The sequence below is a fragment of the Microcebus murinus genome, chromosome 9 (assembly GCF_040939455.1).
Source record: "Microcebus murinus isolate Inina chromosome 9, M.murinus_Inina_mat1.0, whole genome shotgun sequence".
Taxonomy (NCBI): Eukaryota; Metazoa; Chordata; class Mammalia; order Primates; family Cheirogaleidae; genus Microcebus; species Microcebus murinus.
Window position 1 is genome coordinate 30,849,872 of NC_134112.1, and position 16,451 is coordinate 30,866,322.

General features: G+C 35.4%; 1 protein-coding gene across 1 annotated transcript in view; it reads right to left on the bottom strand.

The window, feature by feature from the left end:
- Positions 1–9,507: 9,507 nt before the first annotated feature.
- ITGB8 (integrin subunit beta 8) overlaps positions 9,508–16,451 on the bottom strand; it is a 79,053-nt gene continuing 72,109 nt past the window's right edge. The window contains exons 13-14 of the mRNA XM_012781000.3: positions 14,972–15,135; positions 9,508–14,874 (exon numbers count right to left, since the gene is read on the bottom strand). Coding sequence (XP_012636454.1) covers positions 14,752–14,874; positions 14,972–15,135 — 287 coding nt within the window. The 3' untranslated portion in view covers positions 9,508–14,751. The remainder of the gene's footprint in view (positions 14,875–14,971; positions 15,136–16,451) is intronic.

The following is a 16,451-nucleotide window of genomic DNA, read 5'->3' on the forward strand; positions in this document are numbered from 1 at the left end:
ATACTAAAACAAATTTTAAAAAGAAATATTTAGCAATTTGAAAAGCCTTACTCAGGTAATTTAATAATCATCTGGAGAGTGTTACTAAGGCTAAAAGCTGAAGCTGTACAAAAGCATAGGTAGCAAAATGCTTTCATGATAACATGCTTTTGTGAAAACTGTGATGTCAATTTCATCACAGGAAATGGTGATAACGCCAACAACTGCACTGTTCAGGATTCCAACACTATTTTAATTCTAAAAGCTAGTTTTAACCAAGATGTATTTCATTTTTTTTTTTTTTTTTTTGAGACAGCGTCTTACTGTGTTGCCTGGGCTAGAGTGCCGTGGCATCAGCCTAGCTCACAGCAACCTCAAACTCCTGGCCTCAAGCAATCCTCCTGCCTGAGCCTCCCAAGTAGCTGGGACTACAGGCATGAGCCACCATGCTCGGCTAATTTTTTCTATATGTTTTTAGTTGGCCAATTAATTTCTTTCTATTTTTAGTAGAGACAGGGTCTCACTCTTGTTGGGCTGGTTTTGAACTCCTGACCTTGAGTGATCCTTCTGCCTCGGCCTCCCAGAGTGCTAGGATTACAGGCGTGAGCCACCATGCCCGGCCTGTATTTCATTTTTAATTTTTAAAGGAAACCAGTTTGCTATATTAACTAAATATTTCTATTCTATGATTATGAGAAAATATTCAAAAAAATTTTTAAATTAAAGATTAAACTTTATAACTGTTTGATAATAAAGCTGGTTGTGTAAAACTATGCAAAATAGTGCTAAATTGATCTCAATGCATTTATGTGACCAAATATTTTAGTATTTGTGTACCAAATAGCACTTTTCCATGAGTAGAAGGAAGCTGAGAGTATTTCTGGGGTGAAGAACTACAAAGGAGTAGAGATGTCAACACAAAGAATAAGTACATATAGGATGTTAGATATAATTGAAATTCAGAGATGTGAAATAGGTTTTGTATCCTGTATAGTTTAAAAGCTTAGCAAAGTGGCTCACATAAGGTTTGGCTAAGCATTTGTTGAATAAATAAATGCAGCATTTTACCTTATTCTTGTATCCATACTTTTGCAAAAGACTTTGGGAGAAACAGGAGGTTCTGTTTATTTCTGCAGTTCCACAAAAAGAAAAAAAAATGATTACAGTCTTCCAGAATTATTCCAAGAACAGCAAGGGTGAAAGAAGGATTATGAGTGATCATACATGACTGGAATCTCCTGAGAACTAAAGCAAGCAATTTTCTACATTGTTGTACTGGGAGAAAAATACCAATTGAGACACTCAAATATTATTCTACCCGAACTCCTCAGTACTCTCCCCCACCAACTCTTATCTTCACTCTCAGTCTCCCCCACCTGTAACCCTCAGCAATTTCCCTCTCTTCTTGCCATAATAAAAATGGCAAGAAGAGAGCTTCTTGCTCTTTAGCTTCTTGCTAATAAAAAATGGGTTGCAAGAGTGTTCAGGTCCAAATCATTGGCTCATGGAGAGAGAGAGAGTTTAAGTAACTGGAGAAGGCTTCACAGAGAAGGTAGAATTAAAACTAGACCTTGAAGTGAGATAGGGATACAGACAGTTGAAGGAAAAAGAACATTGCAAGTGAAAGGATACACATCAGCCAAGCACACAGGGTTTGTGATTTCATCTCTTGCAAAATATAATGGAATATATAGAGTGAGCTTATACTATGGAGGGTCTTTATCAGTAGGTGGTTTGGATCAACATTCAAAAAATCAATAAATGTAAATTACTATATCAACAAGCTAAATAAGAATAAAAAAATATGCACTTGTCAACAGATCAACATCCATCACATTCAACATCCATCATGAAAGAACTCTCATCAATTTAGGAACAGAAGGGAATTTCTTCAACTTGATAAAGGGAATACATAAAAAGCCTACAGGTAGTAACTTGATTAATGGTGAGAGACTGAATGCCTTTATCCTAAAGTTGAAGACAATGCAAAGATGTCTGCTCTCATCATTCTTATTCAATATTATATTGGAGGTCACAGCCAGAGATGATAGCTAAACAGGTGGTTATTTAGATAGAAAATCCTCAAAACTTTATAAAAAAGCTACTAAAAATAATAAGTGAGTTTAGTAAGCTTACAGGATAAAAGATCAATGCACGAATATAATTGTATTTTTATATAGTGATAATAAAAACTAAAAAATCAAAATTAATAGAATGGTACCACTAAAACTAATATTAAAACATAAAATACTTAGCAATAATTCTAAAAAAATATGTGTCAGCTCTGTTTGTTGAAAGCTATATGTAATTAATGAGAGAAATCAAAGAATAAATAAATGGAGAGATACATCATGCATCAGAGAGATCAATATTAACATCACAATTATCCCCATTTTGACCTGTATATTCAATAAAGTCCCAATCAAAACCTTGGCAGATTTTTTAAATAGAAACTGAAAAATGCATTTTAAAATGTATATGGAAAAGTAAATAGCCAAATACATTTTGAAAAAGCAAAACAAAATTAGATGATTCATATCAACTGATTTTAGGCTTACTATAAAGCTAGAGTAAATAAGCTAAAGCAATATTTGTAGAAGGATAGACAGAGACCAAAGGAATTGAACAGAGTCTAGAAATAAAAGCAAATGCAGCAGGGCGTGGTGGCTCACGCCTGTAATCCTAGCACTCTGGGAGGCTGAGGCGGGCGGATTGCTCAAGGTCAAGAGTTCCAAACCAGCCTGAGCGAGACCCCGTCTTTACTATAAGTAGAAATAAATTAATTGGCCAACTAATATATATAGAAAAAAATTAGCCAGGCATGGTGGTGCATGCCTGTAGTCCCAGCTACTTGGGAGGCTGAGGCAGAAGGATTGCTTGAGCCCAGGAGTTTGAGGTTGCTGTGAGCTAGGCTGACGCCATGGCACTCACTCTAGCCTGGGCAACAAAGTGAGACTCTGTCTCAAAAAAAAAAAAAAAAAAAAAAAAAAGCAAATGCATGTAGTCAACTGATTTTTAATTTTTATTTATTTATTTATTTAACTATTATGGGTACATAAAAGTTGTCTATATGTATAAGGTACATGTGATATTTTGATAGAGGCATACAATGTGTATTAATCAAATCAGGGTAATTGGGGTATCCATCAACTCAAGCATGTATCCTATCTTTGTATTAGGAACATTCTAATTCCACTCTTTTAGTTATTTTGAAGTATACCCTAACTTATTGTTAACTGAGTCGCTTGTTGTGCCATCAAATGTTGTTCATTCTATTAACTATATTTTTGTACCCATTAACCATCTCCACTTCATCCCCCCTCCCCACTATCCTTTCTAGACTCTTGTAACGGTTGTTCTACTCTCTGTCTCCATGAGATCAATTATTTTAATAGTTAGCTCCCACATATGAGTGAGAACATGTGAGATCTGTCTTTCTGTGCTTGGCTTATTTGACTAATGTAATGTTCTCTGATTCCATCCATGTTGTGGCAAATGACAAGATTTCATTCTTTTTTTATGGCTATACAACATTCCATTGTGTATATGTACAACAATTTTTTTATCTTTTCATCCACTGATGGGTACTTAGGTTGATTCCAAATCTTGGCTACTGTGAATAGTGCTGCAATAAACATGAGAGTACAGATATCTTTTTGATATTCTGATTTTCTTTCTTTTGGATACATAACTAGCAGTGGGATTGCCGGGTCATATGGTAGTTCTATGTTTAGTTTTTGAGGAAACTCCAAACTGTTCTTCATAGTGATTTCACTAATTTACATTTCCTCTAACAATGTATGGGGGTTCCCCTTTCTCCACATCCTCTCCACAATTCATTGTTGCCTGTATTTTTAATAAGTCATTTTAACTGGGGAGAAATGATACATTATTATAGCTTTGATTTACATGTCTCTGATGACTCATGATGCTAGACCGTTTTTCATATATCTGTTGACCATTTGTATGCCTTCTTTTGAGAAATGTCCATTCAGATCTTTTGCCCATTTTTAACAGGACTATTTGATTTTTTCCTATTGAGTTGGTGGATCTCAAGCAAATATAATTTAAATATTACGTTAGCGTTCATGTTTTAGTGTTACTATGAGAAGAATAGGTTTGGATAAATGTCAGGTGAGAGGCTATTATTCTAAAGGGGATTAAAATGAGAAAGCTGTTCAGCTATGGTAAGAGAAATCAGTGATTGCATGGAAGGGGAGGTATATTAGCATTCTCCAGAGAAACAGACCCAATGGGATGTGTATCAGTAGGGAAACAGTTCTCATGTGATTTAGATTATTGGTATGTCCAAAATCTGATGGGGAGGACAGCAGGAAGAGTTGACATTTGAGTTCAAAGGTAGTGTGCTGGAAAATCAGGGAGAGCCACCAATGCAGATGAAGTCAGAAGGCAGTCGCGTTTGGAGAATTCCCTCTTACTTTGCAACGTCAGCTCTTGTTCTGTGCAGGCCTTCATTCAGCTCATTGGATGATGCCCATCCACATCATGGAGGGCGATCTGCTTTATGCCAAGCCAGCAGATTCAAATGTAAATCTCATCCAAACATATCCTCAAAGAAACATCCAGAATAATGTCTGACTAAATATCCAGGCTCTAGTGTGACAGCCTAACTGCTGGGAGTAGGAAGAAGCTGGAAGCAGAACCTCTGAGCAAGGCCTCTGAGCCAAAAGCAGGGCCGTGAAGATGGCGCCCCATCCCACCCAGAGGGCAGGGGCAGGGCCAAGTAGGCAGTAGGCAGAGGATGGAGTCTGGGTGAGCAAGAAGCTGGCTGCTCTGTAGGTGTCAGATTCCCACTCACGCCAAGTCAGGTGGGCAGTTGTTGGTTCAGGTGGCTCTGAGACTGTGGGGCTCTCCCCATGTTCCTCTCAGAGCCTGCGAGACAGCCAGCCCAAGCGTCTCAGTTCGGAAAGCCCGTTTGTTTTTTCCTGCATGAGAGCCTCTGAGCCAGGACTGGAGTGGAGCCGGAAGCAAAAGCCTCGGAGCAGGGCCTTCGTGCCAGAAGCTAGGGCCATGGCCTACCCGATCTGGAGGGTGGCGCCAGGGCCAGGCGGGAAGGAGGAGTGGCCGGAGCCTGTAGGGTGGATTCCGGGCCTCGCAAGCTGCAGGCTGCTTCTTAGGCACAAGGCTGCCATGGAAGCCAGGTCAGACATGCAGAGGTCATAGCTGTCCATGCCCCAGCCAGAGCCTGCTGAAGCGGTCGCCCAGAGCCTCTTGGATCGGGGCCTGTTGCTCCCTGGGCAATGCCCGTGCCCAGGTCCCGCTGTGCTCTAGGGGCGAAGTGCCTGGCTTTAGGTTCCAGGGTACAGCTCAGTTTGTTACTAGAAAAATGAAACACACACAGTTTACAAAAGCCTAACATGGTAGGTGCCTAGATATTTATCTTCAAGTTGAAGTATTATGGAAAATTAGGTTGGACAAATTTATACTTTCCAGATTTATAGTCTCCATCAATCCAAGTCCCCTCACCCCCAACCTAGTGAGAAATGATCTCCCAACTTTTGTCCTGGCTTAACTTTTCCAGTGTTGAGAAACTTATTTGTCCCCGTGGTTCACTTATTGTTTGGGTCTGATTGACATATGTCAATATATTTCCTTTCCCTTTTGTTATTCAATGGCACTCTGAGGGTTGTTTTCCCTTTTCTAAACCCACACTAAAACAGAAATGCTACCAGAATGAGAGCAAAATTTACCAGAACAGAAGATAATTGGATGTATGCTTGTAAAACAATTCTTTTTTTCAAGATCAAAAACTGTGTCTAGGATGAACATAATCTATATCTTACGGTCTTGTGATGCTAGTTTTCATTGTGGAAGTGGTTTTCAAACTTTGATGGACATTGGAATCACGTAGCTTGTGAAAATACATTCCTCTGCTCCAATCCCAGAGTTTATGATTGAGAAGTTCTGGGGTGGAGACCAAAATTTGCTTTTCTAACAAGTTTTTACATGATGCTGATGCTACGATTCTGGGGGCTAACCTTTGAGAATAATGGACTATAGATTATCCTGTATTTAATAGAGGAAAATGTAAAGAAAAAGTGTTATTAACAATATTTGTACCTCCATAATATGATGAAATAAAAGAAAAAAAATAAAAGAGCTAACAACAACAAAAAAAGAAAATGTGTTATTAATGGTAAATTAAGATTTTCCTAAGTGAATAATTATCTCTCATGACTTTATTCTCATGAGAATAATTATCTCTCATGACTTTATCTCTCAAACTTCATTCTATGGTTAGAATGAAGTTTGTAACCATAATGAAGGAAAACGGCACAAAACATGCCAAAGCCCAATAAAGAAAAAGTTTTCCTCTCACCATGTAGCCTGAAAATTATTTTAGATCTCAAGGAAGGCAACTCACTGGAAGAAGTCAGAAGAGCACTGAGCCCTACATACTAAATAACAGACCAGCCCAGATCAGTGTTAAAGGATTTTCCTGTTGAAAGCTAAGGTGTCATTTTTGTCTCATGCAGCCCACACTTGTTTCTAATTATGACAAAAATATTCATATATAAACAATTACATTAAAAGGGATATTGTTTATCTTTCAAATAGGTTTATTTTGATAACATTTGAAAGCAGGATCATTGACATGATTTAAAATTTCCCAGCTTTAGTTTTGTCTGGTCAAATATTTTGATAAAGTTAGAATTTAGTCTAAAAGTCATGGATTGGCAAGACAATGTGGTTTGTGAATCCAGATCAGGAGGTTTATCCAGTTTGGATTGAAGCCTATAGTGACTTTTGGAGTTGGCATTGGAATTCTCTTTGGTTAAGTCCTTTCCTCATCACCTGTATCTAGCGAGTCCCCAAGTTTTCTCAAATCTTCCTTTCAGCAGCAACTGATATTTCCTCCCTCTCTACTTCTTCATGAAAAGTCTTTATGTTCATTTCAGTGACTCTTCTTTGTCACAATTTGAAACGTCTCCCCATTATACCTTAGAGTCATTGACATTCCCATCAACATAAGCATTTCTTTCTACACTGGCTGCTTCTCCTCTGCATTACAAATGGGCACGTCTCTCCTTTTCAAAAACAATTTATTTAGCCAATCCCCTCTTGTTCAATACTGAAGTTGCTATCAGTGTTTTATATTTGGTGTCATATCCTGCTCATTTTTTTGTCAGTGAATATAAGAGCTTTGATTGTGGCACATTCATGGATGGGATAATATTCACCTATTAAAACAGGTGTCAATCTTGACATGGAAAAATGTTAGATAATGTTTTTGAAGAAAAGCTCTTTATACCAGGCTATAGCATACTTCTTAGTTACAAATTGATATGTATGTGATGCATATATATGTATGTATGTGTGTATCTGTGTGTGTGTGTGTGTGTGTATACATATATAATGAAAGTCCCCTGGAAAATATATGGCAATGATAAACTCTGGGTGGTTGGATTAGAGTAATATTTCTTTTAAATTTAATGTCTAGGTATTTTTGATGTTTTATAATAAATATGCATTATATGTATAACAACAGTTACAAAGGGCACAGAAAACTAAAATGAAAATGCACTGCATATCAAAGTGATTGCCACTAGGGGCTTGGAGTTTGAATTTTTTTTCCTGCTTTTGTATACTTGCCTTCAGTTTTTTTTATAGTAGTGTTAAATAGTACTTAAATTTAATATTAAATAGCATTTAGAATTTAATGGGGTTAAGTAGTATTTACATTTAGTATTAAAGAATATAAAAATTAATGTTTAAACATTTTATTTAGTTTATGTAAGTACATGCCAGCCATGTTTAATTCCAATAAAATCACTTTTCTACATAAATACTCTAAGACTTTGCTCTTTCCTAGTAACCAAAGCTCAAAATTGTTGGCCTGGAACTCAAGCTCTTTACAACATAGGACCTGCTGGTTACTGCCTTTCATTAATCCAAAGCTGTATCTCAAAAAGATTTCAAAGTTCTTGGATGGAGCCTCCACTCTTTTCTGCTTTTGATCATGCTTCACCATTCCCGAGATCTCCCTTACCTCCCTTCTCTGTGTGTCCACTTGCACCTTTCCTACAAGGCCTAGGCCAGATGTTATCCTCCCTGGCCTTGTTCCTATTCTAACCCTCCTAACTCTGGCATCTCAGAGCACTTTGTATTTTGTTTGTCATTTTTAAGGCCTGTTCACTTTCTCCTCTGTAGTATTTGTACACATATGTCAGCTCCTCAACTTTATTACATATGCTTTGTAGGGCATGGGGACAAAGGTTAACCTCTGATAGTTAAACTGGTAAAATCTATCCTCACATACATATGATCAGTCACTTAGGGAGAGAAAAACAGATCTGCATATGAATCCTGCAGTACACTGTGTAGCCACTTGTGCAGATGATGTGTCATAATATCAAATACAGTGGTTTGGCTAAGATTGTTTCTCTACAAGCAACCACTTCTAAGGTGAACAGTCAATGGCTAATAGGAAACTCCGATAATTTCAGCACAGGGCTTCCTTTGCTCCAGTTGTCCCAGACAACAAAAAGGGAGAAAGAGGAAGTGAGGCCTAGGCTTGCATATATCACTTCTTCCCTCATCCCACTGACCGACATTTAGTCCTGTCACCACAATTAGCTGCAAAGCAGTCTGGGAATTTCAGTCTCAACCGTGTGCTCTGCTAAAACTCAGGAGTTGGGTCCTATTATTGAAGGGAGAAGGGACAATGGGGTCAAATAACACTCATAACAAAGTCAGGATTATCAGTCTGAAACACTGCAGTCCAAACACAACTGGGATGAGTTCTTAAAAAGAAAGATCTTGTGAGACCTGCTGATAGCTTCTGTCTGGTCTTTCTAGCACCGACCTTCCATGGAAAGGTGTGTTTCACATTTCTTTTCCTTCAAATGATTAAAAGCTACTTTAGGACAGAGAATCTGTCCACATGTTTTATTTAATTTTGAATGTATTCCTCACCTTCAGCTTTATTCTCTCCTGTAGGGAAATAAAGGAAAGTCCCTATACATAGGTATTGTGTACATTTCAATTGTTTAAGTATGATTCTTGATCATGTGCAATTGAAGTTCAGGACTATGTTATACTTGTACCAAGGTGATAGCAGAAGTCCATGGCGGGTAGTAAACTCCTGCCTTAACATTTGGCTAATTGTTTCAGTTTTTGTCATTAGGATATTCCCTCTGCTTCTACTGCAAACAACTATCAAAAGGGAAGAGGGCAATTGGGATGACCTCACCTCTTTATCATCAGCCCTACAATTTTCTAGAAGTAGTATCTTTTTGGAATTATGTAATGTCATCTGCCAATGATAGTGTATGAATGTCATTACATTTTCTCATGTGGCAATGTACTGTTGTCTGGAAGCTTTGAGGGCCCTGGAGTACATGGTAAATAAAGAAGCATTCTGTGTATTCTTAGATTTTTACTTTTTTATTTTAAAACAGAAAATTTCATATTAACATCTACTTTTAGACAGAATGGTGCATTAATTAAATGCCTTATCCTTACTGTTATAAGCTCTGTTAGAAAAATAAACATCTCACAACAAACTACAGTGTCAGCTTTTTAATAAATACATAAAACAGAAGTTAGTAGTCAATCAGAGTTAGATGAACAGGTTCATAATATGTGAAATTATCATATTCTCCAATCTTCTGTATCATTTAAGGCAATTTAACTTTATGTATATTTTCAAAGCCAGAAATAATAGAAACATGTTCATTGAGAATTTGTCTCTTTCTTAGAGCTATTTTATGTTCAAATATTTTAATTTAAAAATATATTTTATATTAAATTTATTTTTACAAAGGCAGTACATGTTAAGTGAAACAAAATAAGATCATGTTACTGATAATTTAAAAACATATCTAAATTTTTTTGCAAAGGTTTATAAAACCATAATGAAGTAGCTAGTGAATGCAAAATAGCTTTAAAGCTATGTTAAATATACACAAAATGAATTTCTGTATTAATATGTGCAAATTTATATTTTCTTATAATTTAGAATTAAAATATTTTACACTCAAACATTCTTAATAAAATCTATGTACCATGTATCATACTTGTCATTTTGTAGAATTTGTATCAAAATCACATTTGTCTGTGAGACAGTGTAAAGTTGATAAAAGTTCTTCACAAATCACACATTTTCCATCCTTGATGATAGCAGTGGTTTTTTATATTGTTTATTACACAATTTTAACTGAAGTAGGCTGTAGAGTCTAGAAACCTGATTAATAGAGTTAGCTTACAAAGATAAATTTTATGCCTAAAAATATTCCAGGTAGATAAAAGAGTAGTGTTATTATTCTCGGGTATTATATTAACAGCTGCCCAAATAGCTGAACGATTGTTTCATTTAATTCAAATAATTTAAATATGCAGTTTACAACAGTCAGTACATGGGCTTGAAGGTAAATCGATCAGAGCCAAGAAAAAAGTCAAAAGAACAGAAATGATAAAAGAAGAATAAAGTAGGAGGAGCCAGGAGGAATGCTGTTTTCCATAGCACTGATTGGTTTGATCAAATTTTTCTCCTGCTATTGAACATAAGACATGTAAGTGCTGTAAAATCTAATTATGATGGTTTTATGTAATATTTTTTCCAGTTAATTGTTTAAAAGTGAGATGATCTCTTAAAAAGGAATAGAAAGAATAAAATTTTGTTCACAGAACTGCGAGAAACCCACCCATTCTTATAAGTTTGGGTTTGCTGAAATTGTAGCCACTAGCATACAGTGTAAGCAGGAGCCTGAAAGAGCTTTTGTAACCTAAAGATGTGCAGAAAATCTGAGCTAATAATCAGTTATAGGCTCCATACTGAGTTGTATGTGATTCAGTTGTTCTGAAAATTGGCTTCGCATGTTATCATAAATGGGTTCTCAAATATTTATAAGAAAGGGAATGCCCCTATACCCATGAACATTTGAAGTTGAGTTAGTGTAATATTTATTCAAGCATAATTTTAAACACTGCATCTAAGATGCAAACAATTGCAACATACATCACAATTTCAGAGATGTTAAACTGAAAAGGTGGTGTCTTAGAATCAATAAAATATAAATATGGATATGTATAATCAGTTACACATAATAAATTGCTATAGAGGATATAGAAAAGAAAAGGGTCATTATTTGAAAGACTGCTAGTTCTATATTTCTTTGAAAATACATCTAATTTGCATTGTATGAAATGGATTTCTTAAGGTCAATATAAATAAAGATAGTCATAAATTAAATTATTGAAAGTAAACAAAACAGAATATAATATGCACATGATTGAGCTCCCAAGTAACTGTGTTTCACTTGCCAGTTTTATGAAAACATATATCACAAATACTTTAAAATGGAAAGAAGTTCAAACAGTTTTGAAAATTTAAAATTCTCTGTTTTTAATGAGTCAGTCTCTGTTCAGAAGCATAGATTCGAATAAGCTGTAAAATCAATCAGAGATGCTTGGAAATGAAGAACTTCATTATACCATTAAGTTCAGTTATTTTCCACAATTAGACATTGAGCTTGAAGCTGTAAGGCAATCTTTTGGGAAAAGTGAGTGGAAAATACAAGTATAAGGAAAGGAAGAAAAACCTTTGAGTATAATTTATTCTACCAGGTGTCAGAAGAAATATGAACCCATAGGGAAAATTTTTCATACATATTTCAGTGTCTCATGGATGCCTATTATCATATATAAGAATATCTTCAATGGAGATTAAGTAAATATTAAAAATCCATTTGGGATTTATTCTTTGGTTAAGTGTAGCATCTGATGCATCCACTGATTTTAATTTTGAGTTTTGAAAAATTTGGCCTCCGGGGATATCTATTCTGTTTAACCTTAGATTTTTTTCGTTATTTTTATAAACCAAAGGTAAACTGAACATTTAGGACATAATCAAATTTTTAGTGAATTTTCAAATCTTCCAGAGAATGTCTATGGCTTAATAAATATTAGAAAATTTCCAAAAATACATCAAATGCTTATAAATACATGTGCACGGCAGTGTAAAGTTGTCCCCAGAGAAATAAAATGCATATGGTTATGCTGTAGTGTATGTATATATGGCACATTTCTAAATCATTATATACTTTAGGGCACAAAAATTCTGCTTTACCATAGTGGTGTTCAAGTTCTTAATTTTGTTAACAGTTTAAAATTCATTAATCGTGTTTAATACCAATGAATCTCAAAAGGCTCTTGTGGCCATATTAGTTGAAAATAGCCTCTATTTACATAAACTATTTAATCTAAGAATACCCTGTTTTTCCTTACCTTTTAATTAATTCTAACTAGTCAAATATTAATTCTCTTCTCACGAACCATTACACAGGAAAAAAATCAATTATTCAAGTAAAATATAAGCCTAAAATCTTTAAGAATTAGCTTTTTAAGTAAAAAATAGAAAGCACGAGACATCACAAGCATAATCACAATCATCATCTAGCACTGAATTGCCTACAAGGAAGTTTGTCCTTTCCTGGGATAACAGCCTTGGTCCACTATAATGTTAGTGCAAACTAGTGAGCGTATGAAACATACAAACTCTTGATTTTTAAGGATTTAATTTTGTTATGGTGTTTCAGATAATTAATTCCAAAAATTAAGTTATTGTTTATAAACACTGTAACATTCATTTAAAAAACTGACAGCATTTTCATTAATGGATATCTTCCACTTTTTCCTTTTGGGGGTTTGCGAAGCATCCATGTATTTGCCTTGTTAAAAAGGATGCTATGTGTGACAGGCTACAAAATATAGTTTTTACACAATTCTTAGTCATCAAAGGTTTCTGACACAAGTGAGTCAAAGGATTGAATTATGTCAATCTCTTATTTGGGAAGGAACGGTAGCTCCAGTTAGCATCATAATTTCTTGGATGTCAAGGACATCACATGTAGCTACTGTGTTTGTTGGCTTCCAGAACAACTTACTGTAGGTTTTTCAGTCCTCTTTTGGGTAGAATACAGGATGGAAGTTAGTCTTCATCAAAATGCAAGTATGTAGTACTTTAACCCAAGTGCTAGAAAACAGTAAATCTGGGAAGTTAATTATAAGAAAATATTTTAAATAAATTCTTTTGTTATCATAGGCAAAACTCTGCACTGCACACAGGACTGTTGGACTACTGGCCAATGCAATCAGACTAAGTCCATAAGGAGATGGTAATTATGAAAACGTTTCCATTGGGGAAGATAGAGCTCACAGCCCTTATATCGAGATCTTGAGGTGGGCATTGAACAACTCCAGGGGACACTGTTCATACAAGTTATGGTGTGAAGTGATTCCCCTGTGGTTAGGCCATGATGCTACAGTATCTTAGAAGCCGATTAGCAATAAAGACTGGAAGTCGATTAGGAATAATTTAGTTTGAATTATTCTTTTCTGCTTTGCTTTAGAATAGTCTCATGCCCATATAGTTAAGATTTCAGTAAATCACATTTAAAAATACTTGCCAATTGAATATTTTAAAGATTCAAGAGGTAGCATGACATGTGCAATGAACACTGGCCTGGCAACAAGAAGAGGAAAGCTCTTTTCTAATGCTGTCACTTTATCACTTGGGTGTATTTTAAGAAATCATTTAAACATTCCGAGCCTCAGTTTCCTGACTCACTAAAAGGAAAAATTAGCTTATTTCTAAGATATCACCTACCCTCTTCCTATTTTATAGTTTTATGAATTCTGATGAGTTTGGTTGGGATAATTTAGGGAAAGATGTCCTTAGGCTATATTTAAGGGCAAAAATAATATAGCTTTTCATTTGAAAATGCTGATATGTATTTGGAGTTAAAAATCTAAAAAAAAAACAAAAAACAACTCATTCAAAAGCACGGTACTCTGCTTGAGGCAGAATTTCTAAATATCTTGTGAATCAATGATTAGACAATAAATGAAATGGCCAAACAATCCCTCCAGTTTACCAGGTAAGAAGGTACAAAACTCTACATCTGCAAATGATGAAGCTATTCATGTTGTGATGATACTTTACAGTGTCCCTTATTAACATTCAGCTTTTAAAACTAGTATTCTAATAAAGTGACATTGTATTATTAGGTTTTTATGGCAGTAGTAACTTAGCACTTATTTCATCCAGTCATCTGTGACATACATAAATGTATCCTGTAAGGAAGAAAAACAAAACATAAAGGCAAAGAGGAGAGAATGCTGGAATTAGTTTCCACCTTGTAAAAAGAAGAAAAACCGTAAACACACATGCATAAAACTACATAGTTTCAAAAGCAGTATCCTTAATTAAGGTTCTATCTGTTCACCTCTTAAAGGAGTGAAACACTATTTATTCATCTAGCTGCTCTTGTCTATTCAACTATCAATGGTTGAAGTGTTTGGCAACATTAGTATATAACTGCTGAATTATTTTTCTCGTCCACATGTTGGGTGCAGGGATTATTGTACCCTTGTAGTGACACAATGCCAAACTATCTCACAGCATTGTCTCTCTCTGGGAAACGAAGGGATGGCAGGTACCTGTAAAGTGTAATCAGTGCTCTTCAGATGATCTACATTCTATGCTGATCTAAATAAGTTATATATTACAGTAAAGTGCTACAATGACACTAGTCTCCAACAGTAGTAAGACACATTTTTCTCTGAAAAATTCAGCAGCTACGTGAGTCACATGGTGATGAGAATGCTTGTCAGTCTTCATTCGAGTACACAACCAGCAACTGGCACGATCGTGAGCAATTTGTCTCCTCCTGTGACTTTTAAAATTATAATTTTTAGGAGCAATTACTTAAAAAATCCAGTTTCCCATAAAGTATTTTAAAATGTTTTTTAGAAGTTGCACCTGAAAGTTTCATGAGCATTTAATTTGCTGATATCCATTTTTATTTCTTCGGGTTTCTCACGTCGGTAGGTTACTGCTCTTGTGCAAACGCTTTGCAGAATCAAGTTATCCTGGAGGGAGAAGAAATATTATTATTAATTAAGGGCCTAAACTATTGTAACTAGACAGTAACACATGGATAGTAATTCTTTATTAGAATTCACTGACCTTTTTTGAGGCTGACACTCTGTAATCTGAGGAGGACTTAATTTTATTACTATTCCATTGTAGTATCACCTGTCTAATGATGAGGACTTTAAGCAGCCCAATTAAGAATGTAACTATGAATATGATGAAAAATATTCTCAAGTAGCTTGGGCTAGAGAAACATTCTGTAATGAAGCAAACAAATGCATGCATTAAAAAACTGGAATGAGTAAATCAAAGGATTCTATCAATTAAATGGTGTTCACATTTTAATTAATAGGACCAGAGATATTTGCAATCTACATTTTCAAAACAGGGGATTGAAACCACCATTGACTCAAAAAATTAAACTCTCTAATTTTTATTGCATATTTATTATTACAATATTTTTAACAGAAAACTCTCCTTTGGAGACTAGCAATAATTAAGGTATTTAATAATATTCTTTCTTTCTTTTTTTGCGGCTTGAGTTTTAATTATATTAATTGGAATATATCCCTTAGTAAAACATAATTTTCTCCTTGACAGAGAGAGAGAGAGAGAGAGAGAGAGAGAGAGAGACAGTTTTTTGTAGTGTGAAATGTTGATCACTAAGTGGAAAATAGGATTTAAAATATTTAACAACTTCTGGGCATTAACATACATTTCTCTTGTTATCATTTGTTGCAGACCAGTAATGGAAAATAAAGTAAACATCTGCAGAAGCTAAAATCAATATTACTTTAATAGATAAATAAATATTTCCCCTGAAATTGTAATGCAAGTTTTCAATATTATTACACATGGCTTCTCCAGGAAATAGGAGTGTCCAATTTGGAACAATATGAAAATCTCTTTCCTTACTTTTCATCAATTAACTCTTTACATATCTGTTAACAAAATCTATTCTATTTGCCCCTAAAATTTACTGTGTATTTTTCTAAGAACAAATATTACTAGCTGGAAAAACAAATGCCATGTTAAGAGGAGGGACATGCTAGATCTCCATTTTAGCACCAGATCCTTGCCAAACTCTTGTTGGAAAGTCTACAGGCGCTGTTGTTGCCAGTGGTATTACCCTAATATAAGAGGAACACAGTTACACAACAGGCAAGTATTCCACAGAACTCACTAGCTGCCCTGGCTTCATAAAATTACTTTCTGGCCTCAAGAAGAATGTGTTTCTCTGCCCATTCTGCAGACTTGGGGGACCTTACCCAAATGTTTAAGGTCTCCTTGAGAGGGCCATTAGGGGACACTGGCCAAGGCTTAGAACTGTGCATCACCCAATTATGGGACATTTGTTTCTGAATTACCAGTGATGACCAAGTGTGCTCTTGAATAAAGCAAGAACTCAGTGATGGAGGGCAAGAGTTCCTCTCCAAGTGGGAAGACTTAATTAAGCCCCATTTTCTTTTGGTCAGTTAGAAGGCACCTTGAAAGAAAGGTCAAAGGGAGACCCCAGGGCTACAAATTGGAGTGAAAACACCAAATGCCAGGGAAAGTCTCCAGTCATTACAGG